Consider the following 23,752-nt stretch of genomic DNA (forward strand, 5'->3'; position numbering starts at 1 on the left):
ATCCACACATACAGACACAAGCAGACATATTTAAATATGTCTGCTTGTGTCTGTATGTGTGAATGGATATGTGCGTGTGTGCGAGGGAATACCTGTCCTTTTTTCCCCCTAAGGTAAGTCTTTCCGCTCCCGGGATTGGAATGACTCCTTACCCTCTCCCTTAAAACCCACTTCCTTTCGTCTTCCCCTCTCCTTCCCTCTTTCCTGATGAGGCAACAGTTTGTTGCGAAAGCTTGAATTTTGTGTGTATGATTGTGTTTGTTTGTGTGTCTATCGACCTGCCAGCGCTTTCGTTCGGTAAGTCACCTCATCTTTGTTTTTATATATAAGATAGAACTAGTCATAGATAATCTATGTTCTCAGTAAACAGCAGGGAAATAACCCCTTTATGTCTACACAGGCTTTGACTTGGTGAATACCAACAGTAGAATAGAAGCATACAGCATTAGCTTTGCTGGTAGTCAGTGTAGTAATGCCAAATTATCCCTGGAATAATCAGATCAATTCTAGTTATAGGCTTTCATGGTTAACAAGATACTCTCTGAGAAAATGGATAAACTACCATCCACATATATGTTCCTTATAACCAACATAAGGGAACAACTTAAACTAAATACTTGCATGTGCCTGCAACAATACAAAGAACTAGATTAAAAATTTCATAAAACACAACTTACCAAACCTCAATGCTCATCAGGACAAACTACACATCTTCAGACAATTCAAACAGGAAAATACCCACCCAATTGACAATTTAAGCCACAGTGGCACAGTCTGTCTTAATTATGACCACCACCATCCATTACAGTTGTTTAAGATTCTAAACAGTTCATCAAGTGGCACTTATTGAGCACTTCCTCTGGAATATGGTACATACTTCATTCCTTGCAGCAAACATTAAATACCAAAACACATGACAATAATACACAAAGCTGACACTGATCAGCACAAGGCAACTTGGTATGCACATGTGCATGCAACACACAGGTAGCCACTAGCTAGCCAAATTTAAAATATAGCTAGCCAAGTACTCACTCAGACATGGCTCTTGTGAATGACCTATTCTTAGCCAATCCAAACAGTCACACATACTACTGAATGACAGTTTAAACAAAATTGCTACAGCTGGTGTGAATTATGACAGCTACATTCACTTACAGTTGCTTAATATACTACAGTACAACAAGCAAAACTGAGTAACTGCCTCCTTCTGAATGACATGCCAATTTCATTCCACATCACTGAACTCACTATGTGAACATTACAATCACTGATACAGGAAATCATTACAAGAATTCAATCAATTCCACAACACAAAGACTGCAATAGACAACTGACAGAACAAATCATCAAACTATTGATCCTTGGCCTCCACATGTTTCACAAACAAGGAATACATAAATGCTCCAAAGTGTCAGAAGCACTTTCAGAGTGAGCCAGAACCAGTCTCCTTAGGTGTGGTGCCTATACCAACCAGAAACACACACCTCACTGGTGCAACGTATCAAACCAACAACTATTAATAACTAACCCTTCATGTCATTCACTCATTAAAAGAAAATGTGAATGTCACTAATTGCCAAGCACACATCATTATGGAAACATTCAAAAAGTGAGGCAAAACCAATTTGCAAAGACATGATACCAAGTCGACTTGGAGCACACATGTACACTAAACCCATTGCAAACCCATGCAGACTTCAGCTTTCCAGGCCATACAACAGGAAATAAACTCTAAACTATAGCTAGTATAATGCAATGACTCTAGTCAATGCTTTCACAGTTTGCAACTGAGTAACCACATCATCACGAACCTGAGCAAAATAATTGTTGGAGTTCCTCTTCTTAGGTGAGTACAGAATAGTATGCAAATTCATTTTACTACACTTGTTGTTGCAATGAGAACCTGTCACAACAATATCTACATAAGTGACTTCACATCTCAACAATTCAACAAAAAACCCTATCACCACAATTGCCTGAAAAGGTCAGTACCACTGGCAAATTCTGCTGCACTGCACAACACAAAAGGAAAGACCACATCTCCACCTCCTGCAAGTCTCATGTCATGAAAACAGCTGCTAGGCTCTGTCACTTCAAGTGACAGTGCCATGTGCAGCAGGTAGAAGGATTTTAAAATCCCTGAAAGTGAAGTGAGGACTTCTTGGCTCATCACTTTCATGTTGTTGCAATTTTAATGGCAATCTTCAGAAACTTTGGTATATTTAGAATACAATAAATTTATACTTTAAACTGAATTGTGGTCCCTTTACTTGTTACATACAAATTATTTAAGTGGCATTTTCAGTTACACTGACTTTGGTTTCACAATTTTATTACTGCTCTCCATTCCTTACCAATATATGTTTAAAAATGTTAGTTATCAATCTTTCTTCTTTTCTCTATGGAGTTTTGGAAAAGTAGGAAGGGACTACAATTTGAAGCCTTGTCAATATGTAGGTTATATTGTTATTTATAAAAATGAACACAAAACAATTTAGTGTATAAAATAGTATTTACTATTACAACACCAGTGGCAAAATAAAATATAATATTTCAAGACACAGGCTGGTGAAAACAGTCCACTCACCCAGAGTCAACTTGCAAAAGCTATTAATAAATTACCATCTTCATTCAAAGCTATGTCTTTGAAAGTGCTTCAAATTAAATTTTAAATTGTATAAAAATCTGTTTCATACTGTAGCAAATTGTGTAATGTATGTAGTGTCAACATGATATTTTAAAACAGTGTCTTCCATAGTTTTGTAATTATGTACATACATAATTTAAGTGATGAAAGCTATTTCATATATATGATGACTACTGACAAATATTCTTGATTCTTGTTCTTGATTTGTGATTAAAGATTAAAGAAAGAACAGTGGATTGGAGAGACAACAAGGGACCTTCATGGAGAAAACACTCCAACATTTAGCAAAGTTATTGTGAAAAGGGAGAGGTAACATAGCTGCTGATGGGTAGACAGTGATTTGTGCTCTAACCCTCCCAGATATAAGCCACTTGCTTTAGTTTCCCATTCAATGACATCCATCCAGAACTAATAATAATAACAATAAACAGAATTACAAGAATGAGCATTAATTCTGCCATTATAACTGTAAAGAGAGATTTTGTAGCTCCACATCTTCCTGGCCACATTTGCAATGTATTAACACTAATGGCAAAAAATGGTCTGAAAGAAAAAATTCTCAGAATATAAAAAAGATCACAATACCCTGATGAAATAGCCTTATTAAAGTAATGTAATGCAGATTTGTTTAGGATTACAGGAGATGACTTGCTAAAAGGCAGAAGTGCTGCATCATTGATAGGTACACAGACAAAAGGTACAGAGTTTGGCTCGCTTTCGGAATAAACTTCCTTTTTCAAGCTTTTAGGAAAAACATGCATGCAAACACACACACTCACTCACATGCACATACCTGTCTCCTACATTAGGCTCAGTTGACCACCAGCTCTTCCCTGGCCCATGGTGAGTGTACTGGGGTGAGTTGGGGGTGTGTAGTAAGGGATGGAGAGAGATGGGAGAGGCAGAGAGGGGGTTGGGGAGAAGGTTCTGTTGGCTCATGGGAGAGTGGGGAGCCATCTGTGGGCTAGCTAGGGATGCAGGTAGAGGGGGCAGGTGGTAGACAGCTGGTCATGCAATATCACAGACTAGAGTGTGAGATAGCATCACAACTAACTGACACAAATTGCAGTGGGTACTGAGGCAGGGAATGGTGTACACACACACACACACACACACACACACACACACACACATACACACACACACACACACACACACTCTGTTTGTTAGGGGTTGGTAGGACAGTGAATTACCTTAAGTTTAGGCCAGGAAGATTGCTGTTTGGATAGCTCCCATCTGTGCAGCTCAGAAAAGCTGGTGGTGGTGGAGAGGATCCAGATAGCATGGGTTGTGAAGCAAGCAGCTATTGAAATCTCGCATGTTGTGCTCTGCTGCATGTTGTGCCACTGGGTGATCCGTCTTGATTTGGAAACAGTTTGATGTCGGACATTCATGCTAGTTGACAGCTGATTGATTTTTGTACCAATGTAAAACAATGTACAGTGGTTGTAGCAGAGCTGGTATAGAACATGACTGCATTCACAGGTGGCATGGCCTCTGATGGGGAAGGATAAGCCTGTGATGGGACTGGAGTAGGTAATGCTGGGTGGGTGTATTGGGCAGGTCTTGTAGCTGTGTCTTCCACAGAGGTACGATCCCTGTAGCAGGGGAGTGGGAGTGGAAGTGGCATAGAGATAGACTAGTATGCTGTGGAGGTTGGCTGGATGGCAGAACACAACTTTGGGAGGGGTTGGCGGTCATTTAGTAGGATGTCCCTCATTTCAGGGCATGATGATAGATAATCAAAACCCTGACAAAAGATATAGTTCAGTCATTCCAGTCTGGGGTGGCATTGGGTGACAAGAGGCAGGGTGCAAGTGGAAGGGGCGGCAGCTGTCAAAGTGCAGCTAGCATTGGTGATTGGTGAGTTTGATGTGGACCGAGTTGTGGATGAAGCCATCTGAGAGGAGTTGAATGACATCTAGGAAGCCAGTATGATGTGTGGAGAAATACCAGGTGAAGTGGATTGGAGAGAAGGTGTTGAGGTTGTGGAGGACAAGCTGTCCTGGCCTTGCATCCAAATTATAAAGATGTCATCAATAAACCTGAACCAGACCAGGAGTTTGAGGCTTTGAGAAGTGAAGAATGTTTCCTCTAAGTTGGGTGCCACATGGGTGCCCATGGCTGTGCCACAAATTTGTTTGTATATTTTCCCCTCAAAGGTGAAATAGTTATGCGTGAGAAAGTAGTTGGTTAGGAGTTTGAGGAATCTACAGGGCACTGGGAGAGGTAGTGTTCAATCGCAGCAAGGCCATGGGTATGAGGGATGTTGGTGTATAAGGAGGCTGCATCTACAGTGAAGAGTAGGCATCCTGTATTTAAGGGCGTGGAGGTGGTGGAGCACTGGGACAGGAAGCAGTTGGTATCTTTAATGTAGGAGACTAGGTTTTGGACAATTGGTTGCAGTTGTTGATCAAGGGCCAAGATTCTTTTGGTGGGGCACTACAACCAGCCACAATGGGGTGCCCAGGATTGTTAGGTTTGTTGATTTTGGGAAGCATGTAGAAGATGGGTGTGGTGGCTGTTGTTGTGGTGAGTAGGGAGTGGATTTAGGGGAGAGCTTCTGGGAAGGCTCCATGGATTTTAGCAGGGATTGGAGATTGTGTTGGACTTCTGGGATGGAGTGCTATGGCAGAGCTTGTAGGTGGATGTGTCAGACAATTGGTGGAGGCCCTCTGCCAGATAGTCACTCCAGTTCATCACAGCAGTGGTAGAACCCTTGTCTACTGGGAGGATGACCAGGTCATGATCTGTTTTTAAGTTGTGTAGGACAGTCCTTTCTTCTGCTGAGAGGTTGCAGTTCTTATGGGAGTCCTGGGGACAGATGATGAGGACTGGTTTGAAGCTAAGAATTCCTGGAAATTGACCACAGGATGTTTAGGTGGTAGTGTGGGAGAATCACAGTTGGATGGTGGTATGAATTGAGACAGGCAGAGTTTGATATTTGGATTGGATTGGCTATGCTTGGAGGGGTAGTTGGCAAAGAAGTGTTTCCACTGTAGGGAACAAGAGAAGGAGAGCAGGTCTTTCGCAAGTCCAACGTGGTTGAACCTGGGAGTGGGGCTAAATGTGGGGTTGTTTGGGGAAGAGACCAAACAGTGAGGTCATCGGTCTCATTGGATTAGGGAAGGATGGGGAAGGAAGTCAGCTGTGCCCTTTCAAAGGAACCATCCAGGCATTTGGCTGGAGCAATTTGGGGAAATCATGGAAAACGTAAATCAGGATGGCTGGACGTGGGATTGAACTGTCATCCTCCTGAATGCGAGTCTAGTGTGCTAACCACTGCTCTACCTCGCTCTGTAGGGCTGAATGTGAGGACTTTGGAGAGAACTGAAATTTCTGTGGGGCTGAGGATTTTTGAGGAGGTTAACAACAGTGTTCTGGGATTGTTTCGGCTCTGGATTTTATGTAGTGTTGGTAGGGGGTTTTGGAGGATGTGGTAGGTTGAAAAGCTCAGCAAGACAGGGCCTGGGTGCTATGAGGAGTTGACAAAGAGGAACATTGTGGGTAGGATGGGGGTTGGATAGTTGTGCTCCATGGTGGGAGTAGGATGTCAGCAGGCTGGATAACTTGTGGGCAGGTGGTGTTTGGAACCTTCTTCTAAGTGTTGGAGTGTCAGGATTTCATTTTGGGTGATGAGTTGTAGGTAGTTAGGATTGCGTTGTAACAGTATTTTGCAGAGGGAGTGGAGATGGTTCAGGATGCCTGTGCCATGGAGATGTGTTTCTGTAGAATTGGGTTTGTGAGGGAAAGGGACTTGCAGGTGAAGGTCATTGTGGAAGGAGAAGTGGGATCCCGAAATAGAGACTTTTATGGTTAGGCCATTGCGAAGGAGGGGGGGGGGGGGATTCCTTGGCTTAGGCAGCATTTAAGGAACAGGATGTGGAACAGGGTCTTGGCTAGAGATAGGGAAACTTTTCTGAACTGCCGCAGATAAATAGAGCAGGTATAGCCCCGGGGAAAGAAGTTGGCATTGTAAATGGCGAGTAAAGGTTTCAGGTGGTATAGGGGGAGTTGAATACCATTGATGGCTCTAAGAATCATAAGAGAAAGGACGGACGGGAAAATGAGAGGAGCTACACAAAGGAGACAGTAATGAAGGACGGGCGACACAAGGTTTTGATGCAAGGGACTGCTAAGTGGTATAATAATACACGGAAAGTTCTGACCACGACTTTTGCAGCTGTCGTCCCTGATTTCTTGTAACAATCCTCTTCGATGACAGTCAACACACACTTTCGTCCACGCTATGACTTAGCGAATGATGTTTATCCGCTTTCCCTGTATGCGGTATAAATCTGAGACAAGGTACCTCTAGAAACATCAGACACTTCGGCCACCTTGGGTAGACAATCACCCACCATATGAACGTCAACAATTTGCTCACGTTCGCACTCATACTACATTTGCAATGTGTTGAGGACGCTGTGCAGGTTCCGTTCGTGTTCTAACACAACAGCTCAACTTGCATGCTTCGCTAACATCTCCATTTATGATAAAACATTCATTTCTTGCCCTGTTTTCATATTTTTGTGACACCCCTGTAGGTGTAGGTGTGAATTAAGCCCTGTGAAGAACACCTAAAAATATCTCATGAAACTACATTTTCCTGGAGACATATTGAGTCTCAACTTTATCTTTGATAAGCACAGAAGCTACCGTAATGAATTAAAATTTGTGCCAAGTCCTGTACTTTTCTTTAACATAATTTTGTTCGGTATTGTTTGTTTCCTTTGGTCTGGGTGGAAGTCAGATGACATCCGTTGAAGTCGATCGTTGATTCCTTTACTCAGTTTTTTTTTATTTTTATTTTTTTTTTTAATTACGGAGGACAATCGGCCCTCTGACCGAACATACTGACTACCGTGCCGACGATGTACTTGAACCTAGGCTTCCTGCTTACTAGGCAATTGTGCTATCCACTACCCCACTGTGACACTATGGTTAACACAGCTGCATGGTACAGGCTGTCCTGCTGTTCCACTATTGGAACAGAAGTGATTTCAGGCGTTCCCCAAGGTAGTGTTATAGGCCCTTTGCTGTTCCTTATCTATATAAACGATTTGGGAGACAATCTGAGCAGCCCTCTTCGGTTGTTTGCAAATGACGCTGTCGTTTATCGGCTAATAAAAACATCAGAAGATAAAAAAAAATGCAAAACGAAAAAAAAGCATGTGAATGGTACGAAAAGTGGCAGTTGACCCTAAATAACGAAAAGTGTGAGGTCATCCACATGAGTACTAAAGGAACTCGTTAAACTTCGGTTACACCATAAATCAGTCTAATCGAAAAGCCGTAAATTCATCTAAATATCTAGGTAATACAATTACGAACAACTTAAATTGGAAAGAACACATAGAAAATGTTGTGGGGAAGGCTAACCAGAGGCTGCGTTTTATTGGCAGGACACTTAGAAAATGTAACAGACCTACTACGGAGACTGCCTACTCTACGCTCGTCCGTCCTCTTTTAGAATAGTGCTGCGTGGTGTGGGATCCTTACCAGGTAGGACTGACGGAGTACATCGAAAAAGTTCAAGGAAAGGCAGCACGTTTTGTATTATCGCGAAATATGGGAGAGAGTGCCACAGAAATGATATAGGATTTGGGCTTGAAATCATTAAAAGAAAGGCGTTTTTCGTTGCGACTGAATCTTCTCACGAAATTCCAATCACCAACTTTCACCTCCGAATGCGAAAATATTTTATTGACACCGACCTACATAGGGCGGAACGATCACCACGATAAAATAAGGGAAATCAGAGCTCGTACGGAAAGATATAGGTGTTCATTCTTTCCGCGCGCTATACGAGATTGAGATAATAGAGAATTGTGAAGGTGGTTCGATGAACCGTCTGCCAGCCACTTAAATGTGATTTGCAGAGTATCGATGTAGATGTAGATTGGAGCGCCTCGGCAATACTGACGATTTAAAAAGGGTAAAATTAAGATGGGCTGAAGTGTGATTTGAATTTTGTGTTAGAGAGGGCAATGGACTAGGGCAGGGCTTCCCAACCTTTCCAGCAGGCGGACCCCTTCTTCAGTCGAAAATCCATGGCGGACACCTAGTCAGTCAAGAGCACAGTAACTTTAAATTTCAGAGCGAAACCCAAGGGAACGGAAAGCTTCTTAATGCAAGTGCCGTGTTCCCAAGGCCCCCCCCCCCCCCCCCCCCCCAAAGTATCAATAGTCTTTGGTTTAGAGATGAATGAAAACAACTTGAAATTAACGGTCCAATTTGAATTCCTACTGTATCCAGACACTTACTAGTGGATTTACTCCATTTGTTCAACACACTATAGACTGATTAAAATTACTTGCTAATTGAAATTTCACACGATGGAGCTGTCTTCCTCCAAGAGCAATCAACGTCACGTCCTAACTGTTCGCTGTTGACAAGCTACCGCTTATGATCTGTTCACTTCCACTGTTTGGCTACTGTTGTGTAAGGAGCATGCATATTTCGTAACAGTCTGTGTGTGTGTGTGTGTGTGTGTGTGTGTGGTTTTTCGTGAAATCCGAAGAAAAATGTTCAAATGTATGTAAAGTCTTCCTTTGGTCGTCCTCCCTCCTCATTCATTTCAACTGGAAACTTCCCTTGTTGTGAAGGCGGTGGAGAAACTGCACCCTTCTTCAATGGTCCTGACTTCAGCCACCGATCCATGTTAGAAGTAATAAACTGGTCAAAAATCGACTTATGAAATAGGTACTGCACTGACAAAGCAAGTGTTTACATTTAATGATGCCTGGGGCCGCATACGTGCCAGCGAGCGCTGTGATTGGACGACAAACCTCACTCCGCGCATGCGTAAAAGCTTTCAGCGCCGGCGTGAGCCGGCGCACAAACGACCTCTGTATTTTGCGAAGCAGTCGATCAGAGAAGCCGCATTCTCCGGCACTAAACTGTATATACGTTCTCACTTAGGAACCGCAAAGGCTGCTTAGGGATTCGACCTGAAGTAAAAGTACACGTTTTCCACAAGGAAAAAAAATGATGATGAATTTGATTTTCACATTTTATGCAATAATTTTACTCATTATTTTACACAATTTGGTGAAAAGTGGCCGCGGACCCCCTAGAAAGAGCCAGCGGACCCCTAAGGGGTCCGCGGACCACACGTTGGGAAGCCCTGGACTAAGGTATTCCGTGGTGTTTTAGCCACAATGCCAGGGTGGCTTAGTGGTTAGCGTATCTGCCTACTAATCAAATGACCCAGGTTCAAACCCTGTTCTTCATTATTTCAGTTTCTATCCTTATCAAAAATCTACAAATATATACTTTTTCCAAAATTTTGTCTACTATATTTCTGTATCACACGTTAGATTACTCTCATATTGGACAAAATCACGGTGCGTGTCCTTTGTGTAGAAGACACTGAGCACTTTAGGAGCTCGGCTTAACTTTGCGAGGGCGCTGCTCACCTGAGACCCAGGTCGCGTTGATGGGGCGCGGCACGTAGCGGCCGTCCGTGATGTCCCGCAGACGGAAGGAGGGCGGGCGCGCACGTGCCGGACCCAGAGAGACGTCCTGCAGCAGCACGGCCGCCACGACCACCAGCACGAGCACGACCACGGCGATGATGGCCACGGTCGCCACGGGCCGCCGCGACTGGCCCCAGCGAGACAGCGCCGCGCGCTTCTGGGACAGAGCGAGGCCCGCCACAGGTCACACACAGCCAGGGGGCGAAAGATATTAGCCGCGCTGCTTGGCAGCGACTCTTGTGGATAAGCGACATGCACTGAGGTGACAAAAGTCATGGGATACCTCCTAATATCATGTCGGACCTCCTTTTGCTCGGCGTAGCACAGCAACTCGACGTGGTATGGTCTCAACAAGTAGTTGGAAATCCCCTGAAGAAATACTTAGCTATACTACTTTAAACTGTCCATAATTGCAAAGTGTTAACGGCGCTGGATTTTGAGCATGAACTGACCTCTCGACTATGTCCCATAAATATTCGCTTCGTGACGTCATTATGGCAACACGACGGGAATTAACGCACTTCGAACGGCAGTTGAAGGTAGACACATGGGTTATTTCATTTTGGAATCCTTAGGGAATTCAATATTTCGAGATCCAAAGTGTCAAGAGTGTGCTGAGAATACCAAATTTCAGGCATTGCATCTGGCGACGGACAACGCAGTGGCCGATGATCTTCACTTGACGACCGAGAGCAGCTCTGTTTACATATAGTTGCCAGTGCTGACAGACAAGCAACGCTGCCTGAAATAACCGCAGAAATCAATGTGCGACGTACGACGAACGCGTACGTTAGGACAGTGCGGCGAAATTTGGCGTTAACGGGCTATGCCAGCAGACGACTGACGCGAGTGCTGTCAGCTCGACGTCGCCTGCAGCGCCTCTCCCAGGCTCGTGACCGTACCGGTCGGATCTTAGATGACTGGAAAACCGCGGCTTGTTCAGATGAGTCCCGCTTTCAGTTGGTAAGGGCTGATGGTAGGGTTCGAGCGTGGCGCAGAACCCACGAAACCATGAACCCAAGTTGTCAAATAGCACTGTTCAAGCTGGTGGTGGTTCCATGATAGGGTGGGCTGTGTTTAAAAGGAATGGACTGGGTCCTCTGGTGCAAGTGAACCGATCATTGACTGGAAACAGTTATGTTCGGGTAGCTGGAGACCATATGCAGCCATTTATGGACTTCAAGTTCCCAAACAACGATTGAAGTTGTAGGAATGACAATGCGCCATGACACTGGGTCACAAATGTTCGCGACTGGTTTGAAGAACATTCTGGACAATTCGAGCGAGTGATTTGGCCACCCATATCGCCCGACATGTATCCCGCCGAACACTTACGGGACATAATCGACAGGTAGGTTTGTGCACAAAATCCCACACCGGCAACACACTTTCGCAATTACAGACGGCTAAAGAGGCAGCATGGCTCAACGTTTCTACAGGGGACTTCCAACGACTTGTTCTGTTCATACCACTTTGAGTTACTACACTCCGCCGGGTAAAAGGAGGTTCGACACGATATTAGGAGATATCCCACGACTTTTGCCGCCTCAGGGTCTTCCAAAAAGCTTTAATATGTTCTATACCACTTAAATGGGTAGAAAGCGAAATATCTACAAATACTGTGATAAGAACAGCCTCATGTCTAACAAAAGGAAAAACTGTAGAAAATGGCGGAAACTGCTTATGTCGGTCTGCAGCGTGCATTCTTTCATGTGATTCTAAAATCGGCCAGTAGACTGAAGCAAGGACCAAAAAACATCGTGTGATTCTGTCCCTTAGGCAAAACACTCTCCCCAATTTCTTTAATCGCCTTAGGTAATTTGTTGTACATTTTTTAATTTTCTGTTCATTTGCTTGCAAATTGACGTTGAGCCTACATCTCGTCCCAAGGTAATGGACGGCTGTTGATTCAGTAATATCAAGATAATTTTTGGTATACACAACAGTCTGGTGAATGTACTCACTGGTGTAGTTAAAATCTCCAAGGTTTTAAGATCTTTGCAATGAGTTTGGTTACTTGTTTTGATTGTAAATCTAATGACCCTTTTCTGTAGTACGAAAACTGCATTCATATTTTGTGTATTTGTTCCCCAGAAAATAATTCCATAGGTATGAACTGAACGTGAATATTAAATTGTGTTCATAAAGTCCCGCTATGATTACAAAAACTGATAGCTAGGAAACTGTAAGAGACAGAGCATTGTTGTCTGATATGAATTTTTAGCAGCTCTCAAAGATTTTTTCTGTTATGCCGAATTTCATTGGGAGCTCCTCTACTTAGTCATATAACTTCAAGGCACGATTTGAGTTCTGTCCTTGCGGGGATCAGCATTGCAGCATCAACAGCTGTGGTTGCTTAACTGGTTCGTGCGCGGAGAGTAGCAATGTCACAGACTGGTTACAGTAACAGAAAATTAAAAACTTACCACCAAGGAATAAACTACACAGCAAATTTCTTAAGGCAATTAAAGAAACTGGGGGAGAGTGTTGTGCCTAAGGGACAGAAGCACACGATGTTTTTTGGCCCATGCTTCAGTATACTGACTGATCTTAGAATCACATGACGCTGCGGACGGCTGTGAGTTTCCGCCATTTTCTACAGTTTTTTTTTTCTTTTGATAGATTTGAGGTTGTGAAAACGCAGTCATTGGCGTAAGAACTCTAATGGCGAGATACTAGGAGAGCGTGGGGCCCATGCGATAGGGCCAACATCATCCGTTCATCTATCAGCAAATGTGTCATTCAGCACATTACAGTGTGGGGATCGGCCATCATGCTGAAGATGATGAACGGCTACGGTACTTCGATTTGTGCCGACAGGAACTGTTGCAACATGTTCACACACTAGCCATTTCCCCTTATGTTTTTTTTTTCCTTTTTTCCTGCGCAGAAAAGTGAGCCAATCACAAAACCGTGCACACGAAACATTTAAGTTTCAGAATATCACGGATGTGTTCACGTGTTGCATGGGTTTTCAGAGCCCCTAATGGATCCTGTGGCGGTTCACATATGTGAAACGAAGCTTCATCTGAAAACAGGGGCTTTTTCAGGTAGTCACTGTCAGCATCTGTTTAGGCCAGCAAGGAAAACACTAATGCTTAACGCAGAGGACGATCGTTTGGCTGCACTGCTTCGACTATTTGCATGTCTACGCAAAAGGCGTAACCACTTACATCACACTTTCGGAGAGTTGACGCTTACTGCAATTCGCGTGATTAACGTCTGGGAAGTCCGCCCCCGGTAGGTGAGTGGTAGCAGGCAGGGTAACTCAGCGTGTTCGGTCAGAGGGTTAGCTGCCCTCTGTAATAAAAAAACTGAGTCAACGGCTCAACGCTGAACTTGAACGGGTGTCATGGGACATCCGCACCGAACAAAATGCAACGAACAAAGTCGAACAAAATGAGAACCATAAAAAAAAGTGGTCAGTGCGACAGAATGTCAATCCCAAGGGACCGGGTTCGATTACCTGCTGGCTCGGAGATTTTCTCCGCTCAGGGATTGGATGTTGTCCTAATCATCATCATTTCATCCCCATCGACGCGCAAGTCGCCAAAGTGGCGTTAAGTCGAATGACTTGCAACCGGCGAACGGTCTACCCGACAGGAGGTCCTAGTCACACGACATTTTTACTTCTGCGAAGCGCGTTGGGGGAAAGAGGTTGAGAACTGCTAAACGTTTTACAACCTACCACCATTCTGTATCAAATAGTTTACTAGTTATGATTTTCTGAAATGATAGTGGTACTTTGTAGAAACCCTTTATGTAACTAGAAACAATGGATGGTTGGTTGGTTGTTTTGGGGAAGGAGACCAGACAGCGTGGTCATCGGTCTCATCGGATTAGGGAAGGAAGTCGGCCGTGCCCTTTCAGTGGAACCATCCCCGCATTTGCCTGGAATGATTTAGGGAAATCACAGAAAACCTAAATCAGGATGGCTGGACGCGGGATTGAACCGTCGTCCTCCCGAATGCGAGTCCAGTGTCTAACCACTGCGCCACCTCGCTCGGTAGAAACTATGATGAGAAGCATAAAATGCTGATGACTTTCTGTTTTCAAGTGTCAGGAACATCCGATTGCCAAATTATGCTGGTTCACGCTCGGCTTCTTCTAGTAAGTAGACTATCTTCACTGGTTATAAACAAAGAAGTGAGTCAAAAAATTGTTCAGATGCGTATGAATACCTAAGGGACCAAACTGCTGAGGTCATGGGTCCATAGACTTACACACTACTTACACTAACTTATGCTAAGAACAACACACACGCCCATGCCCGAGGGAGGACTCGAACCTCGGGCGGTAGGGCCGCACAGTCCGTGAAGTGAGTCATTTATATGCATTTACAGAGCAGGACTGCAGAGTATCTCTCAGGATAGCAGAAGTCGTCATTATGAATGGAAGTTTGCTAGTATAGAACGTCGCAATACGGCCAAGCCGTTGCGTGAACATGTCGGTCGTCCATGTAAACCTTTTAAGTGCTGTGTGTCCCGAAGCGTTTGCTCCGGGCACGTGTAGGCGTCAATTACTCAGGTCAGGGGTGTCAGGCTGCACAATTAGAGGTAATTAGGCGCACCAGTTGGAGTGCTTTACGGCTGCCGTCCGGCAACATTGGCTATTTCCGGCTGTCTATCTTATAATAAAATTTACCGGAGGTTTTACGATCCTTTTCTATCTTGCACTCCTGTAAGCGAACATTGTAACTGACTGTTCTATCTTACAGACGTCAGTACAGAGGTACTGTAGGTTGTAACATCACAGAGAATTCGTGTATCGTGTGATTCCAAAGGAAAATCAGTCAAACGGAGAAAAAATTCTATTTTGGTGATCATCATCATTAGTTGATTCACTCACCGCTGAGTACATTTCTTCGTTTATTACTGAAGTAACAGCATCTTCGAATAGACGTCTCCACCCACAGCGATCGCCAGCTCTTAATATAATGTGAAGAGGTACGCCGGTAATCTTCTTTTGCTTGCTACTCTTATGCCTTCGATTTTGCCTTGCAAGACAGTCTTTCTAAATTATCCCCTTCTCTTCTCAAATGTGCCCAAGGATCTGGAAGTAGCTTCAACTGACAGGCGAAGACAAATTTCTTGTTCTTCTATAACGGGAACTCTTGTTCTTCTTTCTATCCATTCTAGGCGTAACATCTTCCTCCCACACCAGCCCTCGGAGGCATCAATCCGGGTCTTGCCACTAGCTTTCGCGATCCAGGTCTCGCAGCCGTACTAGAATATAGAGAACACATATGATTCCACCACTCGCATCTTCGTTGTTTTGGATAATGTCTGGTTCGTCCAAAGACCATTCGTTCTTTGTTTCTTTGTCAGTTTCCTGCGTCTCTGATCAGAGATCCTAGATATACACTATCATTTACTACCTTTACGCAACCCGTAAGCTGGATATTATTTAAAACTTGTCGATTAATAACTATTAGTTTGGACTTTTTCATGTTTATCTCTAGATCAAAATTTAAAAGAGCAGTCTTCAGTCTGAAGGACAGATCTCTAAGTTCTTTCACACTTCCCGCAATGGGGATACTATAATCGACAAAACACAGATTGTTGATATTTCCAGACGCCAACTCAAATTCCACAATCCCACCCATCCAGTGTGTCCCTGATGAAATACTCTCTGTAGCTGTTATACACCTAAAGTGACAGTGTATAATCACGTCTGGCTACGTTTGTTACCTCCAAAAACTCTGAGTATTCACCGTCACCCTTTACGACCGCAGTACACTAACGTGGCAAAAGTCATGGTTCACCTCCTAACATCGCGTCGTACCTCCTCTTGCCGCATGTAGTGCAGCAACTCGACGTGGCATGGTCTTAACAAGTCGTTGAAAGTCCCCTGCAGAAATACTGAGCCATGCTGCCTATATAGCCGTCCATAATTACGAAAGTTAGCCGTTACAGCATTTTGTGTACGAACTGACCTCTCGATTATGTTCCATAAATGTTCGATAGGATTCACGTCGGGCGATCTGAATGGCCAAAAACTCGCTCGAAGTGTTCATAATGTTCTTCAAATCAGTCGCGAACAATTGTGGCCCGGTGACATGGCACACTGTCATCCATAAAAAATTCTTCGTTTTTTGGGAACATGAAGGTCATGAATGGCTGGCTGCAAATGGTCTCCAAGTAATTCAGTTGGACCAGAGGACCCAGTCCATTCCATGCACAGCCCACACCATTATGGAGCCACCACAGTTTGCACAGTGACTTGTTGACAACTTGGATCTACAGCCTCGTGAGCGCCACACTTGGACCCTACCATCAGCTCTTACGAACTGAAATCGGGACTCATCTGACCAGGCCACGGTTTTCCAGTAGTCTAGCGTCCAGTCGATATGGTCACTATCCGGGAGATGCGCTGCTGGCGAAGTCGTGCTGTTAGCAAATACACTGACGCCGATGGTCTGCTGCTATGCTCTATTTCGCCGCACTGTCCAAATGGATACGCTCATCGTACGTACCACACTGATTTCTGCGGTTATTTCAGGCAACGTTGCTTGTCCGTTAGCACTGACAACTGTACAACAACGCCACTACTCTGGGTCGTTGTGAGAAGGCCGTCGGCCACTGCATTGTCCGTGACATGAAGTAGTGCCTGAAATTTGTATTCTCGGCACACTCTTGACTCTTTGGGTCTCGGAATATTGACCTCCGTTATGCTGAAAGAAGAGTCATTAACGGACGTAGAAGTAACTTCGAGTGTGCACCAGGGAACTGCGTTGGGTCCCTCGCTGTTCATATCATATATTAAAAACCATGCGGACTATATCAATAATAAACTCAGACTTTTTGCATATGTTGCAGTCATCTGTAATGAAATATTGTCTGAAAGAAGCTGCACTGATATCCAGTCAGATCTTGATAATATTTCGAACTAGTGCGACAATTGGTAACTTGCTTTAAATGTTGAGAAATCTAAAATTGTGCACTTTACAAAACAAAATTATCGTGATATCCTATAATTATAATATCAAGGGCTCACAGTTGGAATCGGTCGACTCTTACAAATACCTGGGTTTAACACTTTGTGGGTATACAAAATGGAATGAGCACATAGTCTCAGTCGTAGGTAAAGCAGGTAGTAGACTTTGATTTGTTGGTAGAACACTACGGAAATGCAATTAGTCTATAAAGATGATTGCTTATAAATCATCGTGAAAGCCGTTCTAGAACTTTGCTCAAGTGTGTGGCACCCGTACCAGATAGACTAAAAATGGATACAGATCGTATTCAGAGAAGGGCAGCACGAATGGTCACAGCTTTGTCTGATCCGTGGGAAAGTCTCACAGAGAGACCAAAGAAACAGAACTGGCAGGCTCTTGAAGATAGACATAAACTATCCCGAGAAAGCCTAACTATACGGTTTCAAGAACCAGCTTGAAATGATGACTCTAGGAATACACTACAACCCCCTACGTATCACTCCCGTATGGATCGTGGTTACAAGATTAGATTACTTACAGCAAGCACGGAGGCATTTAAACAAACATTCTTCCCACGCTCCATACGTGAGATGAACGGGGAAAAAACCCTAAAAACTGGTACAATAGGACGCTCCCTCTGCCATACACTTCACAGTGGTTTACAGAGTATAGATGTACATGTATATTTAGACTAGCTTAGCGCCCGCTGCTTTCAGAATGTACTTCTGACCAAAAAGTGATTCTAGTAGCTGGAGTCCACATTTTTTGTTCATCATACCTTTTGCATTCTTCTGGAGATTTCCCATAGAACTTTTCTACCTTAAAATGTTTATTTGTATATAACCGAGAGGCGAAATATCAATTTTCATAGATTAGGGTTTTAATTTCTTAATATAAATAAATATTTTCCTAAAAATTTGCATCTCCTATTTAACTCCCTTAGGGGTTAAATTTCCAAAAGCAGTGAAACATATATTTTTTATTTCCAACAGAGAAGCAAAATTCGAATTTTCCTTGATTTAGTTTTGGAAATGCTTTCATAATGAAATAATTTTGTAAAACTTTCACACTCTTAGCGGGTTGAATTTCCAAAAATACTGAAACAAGTATATTTTTTATTTCTGATCGAGAAGTCAAATACCAATTTTTATAGCTGTAGAGTTAAATATGCATCAGTAGTTTCCTTAATAATGATTTATTTTCAAAGAAACTTTCACCAAGTGTTTTACCCCCTTTGTGGTTGAATTTCCAAAAATACTGAAACACGTATTTTTTTAATTTTTGACTGAGAAACCAAATATCAGTTTTCATAGTTATACTTTAAAATTGCCTTAGTAGAGACTTATGTTGAAATGTCTTTCATCCCCTATTTCATACCCTTAGGAGTGGAATTTCGAATAATCCATTCTTAAACGATGCCTACACTATAAGATCAACACCCTCTCCAGATTTCAAATTCTATCCTTAGCGCTTTGCGCTGGGCGATTATGTGTCGGTGAATAATTCTGGCCCTGTTTCACCCCCTTAGGGGTTGAATTTCCCAAACAGTAAAACATGTACTTTTTCATTTCTAACCGACAAGCCAAGCACAAATTTTCAAAGATATAGCTTTAAAAATGCTTCCAAAATGAAATATTTTTATACAACGTTTCAACCCCTGTTTCATCACCTCAAAGGGTTGAATTTCCAAAAACAGTGAGATGCATATTTTTTATTTCTAACTGAGAAGGCAAATTCAAATTTTCGTAGCTTTAGCTTCAAAAATGCTTTCATTATGAAATATTTTTATAAAACATCTCACCCCCTTAGGGGCTGAATTTCTAAACACACTGAAACACGTATTTTTTCATTCGTAATCGAGAAGTCCTGTGGCGAGCATGGGAGCACGTTTCATAGCGTGGACTAAGCTCTTTCTCTGTATAATACAAGTTTCATCGAGCCGTGTTTCCTGGTAGTGACATATCGCGCGAAAGTTACTTTCGTCCTAAAGTTTTGCATGCCAGTGTATTGTTCACGTATTTAATGTCTTCCGTTGCGAAATAGCCCCTCAGTAGGGAACGTGCTTTTTTTCCCAGTCTGCTCTGTTATGATGAAATATTTCTAAAAACTTGTTGAGATACACAGACAACACATAACTATCGATTTCACCAGACATCCGTACCGTTCCGTGCGTCTACAAATACTTCTGTGTTAGTCATTGGCGTCTGATTTGCATTTGCATTATGTTGATATGTGTGTGGCGTGCATCGCTGTCATACTTGGACTGCTACAAAAGGCGCCCGAAAGGGGGCAGGGCTGATGGGGTGAGGGGGAGGGCGAATTCTTTTTTGGTATCACACATTTAATGGAAAGTCGTGCAGATTCCATGGTGTTGTCGTGTTTCCAGCGCTTCTCTGCAGATAAGTTTCGTGTGAACCTTTACAGTATCGTGTCGAAGTAATGTCCTCAATCTTTTCCCTATTACTTGCTATTACAGCCCTTATCGGTTGCAGGAGGAGGTCAGTCCAATACCCTGGCGCGCAGATTCTGACTCCAATTTCCAGTACAACGTTAACATGACTACGGTGTACGTGCCATTCAGCCGTCCCCACTTCCTTCTCGGATGCCCCCTTCCTTTGCTGCACAACGGAATCACAATACTGGTTTTTCGTTTGTCCGTGGACGAAGAAAATCTGTGTCAGCTTGCTGATTGAACATCCAGTTTTACGTGGCAGTGCTATTGTAGCGACTCTCAAGAACTGTAGGTGGGTACATCTGTACATCATCTAAGGAATATGAAGATACCATTTTCTGCACTAGAAAAATGGAAAACGCTCGCTCTATGGGCTGCGACATCGTGCCACATACTTTCGTAGAGCTACGAATTCTGCAGTCCAAGTGTCACGGTTGCACAGTAATGTTACAAACGACACGGAGCGCCTTGGGTCAGACCTACACGGCTAAAATTCTACTGGCCAGTTCGAGGGTGGTTTTGGGAGAGTTCCCACATTCATCTCGTTCATCCAGTCGTACTCTGGCCAAACCAACACAAAAAATAGCATTCACGACATATTTAGTTCAAATTTAGTTTTACTAGCACCAAAAAAATGGAAAGCATGAAAATAAAGCAATAAATATATGATGATGTATCTGTTCTTTCGGACATCACATATATAAGGCTCACCGGCTATTTGACCATCTTCTGTGCGGATGCACACACATTGCATGAACTCTTACGGGAATCGGTACAGCCGCGAATAATGAGTGTAATGGGCAGGGACACTACGAATGTAGTGCTGGACAATAAGTTGGGAATGTGGGTCTCACGGGAGACGTGCGAGAGGTAAGTGTTGTATCCTAGCCAGTAATGCCAACCGAGCCCGCTGCCAAAAGGTTGGCAGTATCAAAGTCCGGACGCCGTCCGCATAAGCAGCGCCAGCGATACAGGAAATCGCCGCAAGTCTGCGCGCGCCACCGCTGGCTTCTGGGTTCTTAAGCGCAGGAGTCGCGAGCGCTAGGACAGTTCTGTATTCGCCGCTCAGTTGTATACTCGCCACCGAATTGTGTACTTGCTAGTCAGTTGTGTGTTCATCGCAGCAGAGTTGTTGTTTGTCGTCAGCCGACGCTGACCTAGCCGCTCCGACTCGAACTAGACAGATTTCTGTAGACACCGAGTTCACTACTGTGTTTCTGTATCTTCATGAATAAAGATAAGTACCGACTTTTATTTAATCTGAGTGTTTGGGCTTTCATCTTTCTGTTCACTGTTCCAGCGGACCGGTCGGCCCGCTATTAAAAGTGTGGCGGTGACTTCGTAAGCCATTTCTACAGCCAAGTGTTTGTAGCTACGAACACCGCCACAAAAGTAAGTCCTTGTAGTCGCACTCTCCTCTGAGTCCTCGGTGGCTCAGATTGATGCCGGCATGGCCAAAGTGGCCGTGCGGTTAAAGGCGCTGCAGTCTGGAACCGCAAGACCGCTACGGTCGCAGGTTCGAATCCTGCCTCGGGCATGGATGTTTGTGATGTCTTTAGGTTAGTTAGGTTTAACTAGTTCTAAGTTCTAGGGGACTAATGACCTCAGCAGTTGAGTCCCATAGTGCTCAGAGCCATTTGAACCATTTTGATGCCGGCACGGTAGCTGAGCGTGTTCGGTCAGATGGTTAGCTGCCCTCTGCAATAAAAACACTGAGTGAATGGATCAACGAAGAACTTAAACAGACGTCATAGGTCGTCCGCTCCGAACAAATGGAACAAACTATAACGAACAAAATGAGAAATGCCGGCACGGTAGCTCAGCGTGTTCGGTCAGAGGGTTTAGCTACCTTCTGTAACAAAAAAACCTGAGTGAGCGGATCAACGAACACCCTGACCGGGTGTCGTCGGACCTCCACCAGGAACAAATTCAACGAACGATATAGAACAAAATGTGGCAAAAAAAAAAAGATTGTCTGCCATGTAAGCAGGATATCCCGGGTATGGGTCCTGGTCTTGGCACACATTTTCAATTGTCCCCGTTGACGTATATCAACACCTGTATGCAGCTAAGGGTATTCATTTAACCGTATTAATTCGCTGTAATTTCAGTAAAGCAATAAAGCTAACTGAATTTTCCGTCGGTGGTTGAAAGAACACTTTTAATATTAGTAAAGCAATAAACGCAGTAATTTAATCATATGTGAAGTGGGGATGGCGGTTATCGCAGAAACAATCGGTTTTTGTTATATCGTTTTTTTTCCCACGCCAGTTTAACGTGACTGTTAGAGCCGCTCAAAATAACCGGTTCCCGAAGTAATCGATTTTCCGTTCTATACTCCTATTATTTCCAGTAATAAACATAGAAATCGAACAAAGATTGAAAAATTTTGACTCTCTCAGTTTCAGGACACATATAAGCAAAACATTAAATGAAATAGGTAGAAGAAAGAAAACTTAGTCCGTCAGTCGTTCACTGCTTTTCTCGAAATTTGATAAGTGGTTGAACACTACAAAAAATCACTGTTGACATACCACTGTTTGGACATTACAAACAGTGCTAAAGATTGAAAACTAAGGCTGAAGAACTCTGTTTTTCGTGTTAATTCTTCAAGGGCTACAAATAGTTAAACGAATGTGGTGTAGACACAGGAACAGATCTGCTTTTAATTTTTGTTGTATACTGTGTATGAATTTTTGTTAAGCATTTAATTTTTTACTTGTACCATAACTGCCTTCCTCTTTGATTATTTGATGGAAATTGCAGATAAATCTTGTCTTTAAAAGCAATGAAGCAGTGTACTTCACTGCTACGTCACTTCGTAAAAATGTTTCCAGACTAGGGTTGGTTCCATTTTGCAGTACAACGGATGCCCGGGGACGACAGCGAGAAACTACCGTACAGATCACGTGGCGGCAAACCTTGCTCACTGCTCGTACACACGTACCCTAAGCCGCGACGTACAACAGCAGCGTACTACTGTCTCAGCAGTGCTGTACCAATCCTCCTGTCATGTGTTGCTTGCCCGTTTCTGTCTGCATTGTTACTGAAGTAGCACTGCTCACTTTTTCCATTTTCTATAATAACTGTTATGTATGAGGCGGAACTATGGGCCTCCTGGAAAAAGGGTGACCCGGCTGAGTCACGCAGTTTGACTCTGAGTCTGATCACGAGGTGTGGCCATTAATTGCACGCGTTGATCACGTAGGCTGACGTGAGGATCAATGAACTATACTTGACGGGATGTATCTGGAACATCTTCGGTGATTAGAAAGTTAGTAGACAGGAATACAATTAAATACTTAGCTTTAATTCAGCTTCAGCGGTAAACATCGATCTTGACTTTGTACAATAATATTTACAAGTGCAGTTATACACTGAACTGCGAATACTTCTTTACAATTCTGATTGTTTCACACATATAGATCAATTGTCAATGCCTAAAATATATGTGGCGCCTGGCTAGGTCGTAGCTACTGACATAGCTGAAGGCTATGCTGACTAGCGTGTCTGAAAATGAGATCTCTGAAGCTATCCATGAACCATGGACCTTGCCGTTGGTGGGGAGGGAGGCTTGCGTGCCTCAGCGATACAGATAGCCGTACCGCAGGTGCAACCACAACGGAGGGGTATCTGTTGAGAGGCCAGACAAATGCGTGGTTCCTGAAGAGGGGCAGCAGCCTTTTCAGTAGTTGCAGGGGCAACAGTCTGGATGATTGACTGATCTGGCCTTGTAACACTAACCAAAACGGCCATGCTGTGCTGGTACTGCGAACGGTTGAAAGCAAGGGGAAACTACAGCCGTAATTTTCCCGAGGGCATGCAGCTTTACTGTATGGTTAATGATGATGGCGTCCTCTTGGGTAAAATATTCCGGAGGTAAAATAGTCCCCCATTCGGATCTCCGGGCGGGGACTACTCAAGAGGACGTCGTTATCAGGAGAAAGAAAACTGGCGTTCTACGGATCGGAGCGTGGAATGTCAGATCCCTTAATCGGGCAGGTAGGTTAGAAAATTTAAAAAGGGAAATGGATAGGTTAAAGTTAGACAAAGTGGGAATTAGTGAAGTTCGGTGGCAGGAGGAACAAGACTTTTGCTCAGGCGAATACAGGGTTATAAATACAAAGTCAAATAGGGGCAATGCAGGAGTAGGTTTAATAATGAATAAAAAATAGGAATGCGGGTAAGCTACTACAAACAGCATAGTGAACGCATTATTGTGGCCAAGATAG

The 23,752-nt window shown here is 43.6% G+C and overlaps 1 protein-coding gene across 2 annotated transcripts in view; it reads right to left on the reverse strand.

Moving 5' to 3' along the window:
- LOC124797982 (venom dipeptidyl peptidase 4-like) overlaps positions 1-23,752 on the reverse strand; it is a 194,332-nt gene that overhangs the window by 108,077 nt on the left and 62,503 nt on the right. The window contains exon 3 of one of the 2 annotated variants that reach the window (XM_047261161.1): positions 10,072-10,285. In XM_047261161.1, coding sequence (XP_047117117.1) covers positions 10,072-10,285 — 214 coding nt within the window. Of the gene's footprint in view, positions 1-10,071; positions 10,289-23,752 lie in introns of both variants that reach the window. The other variant, XM_047261160.1, reaches the window with a different exon arrangement.

This window comes from Schistocerca piceifrons, chromosome 5 (assembly GCF_021461385.2).
Source record: "Schistocerca piceifrons isolate TAMUIC-IGC-003096 chromosome 5, iqSchPice1.1, whole genome shotgun sequence".
In the NCBI taxonomy this organism is placed as follows: Eukaryota; Metazoa; Arthropoda; class Insecta; order Orthoptera; family Acrididae; genus Schistocerca; species Schistocerca piceifrons.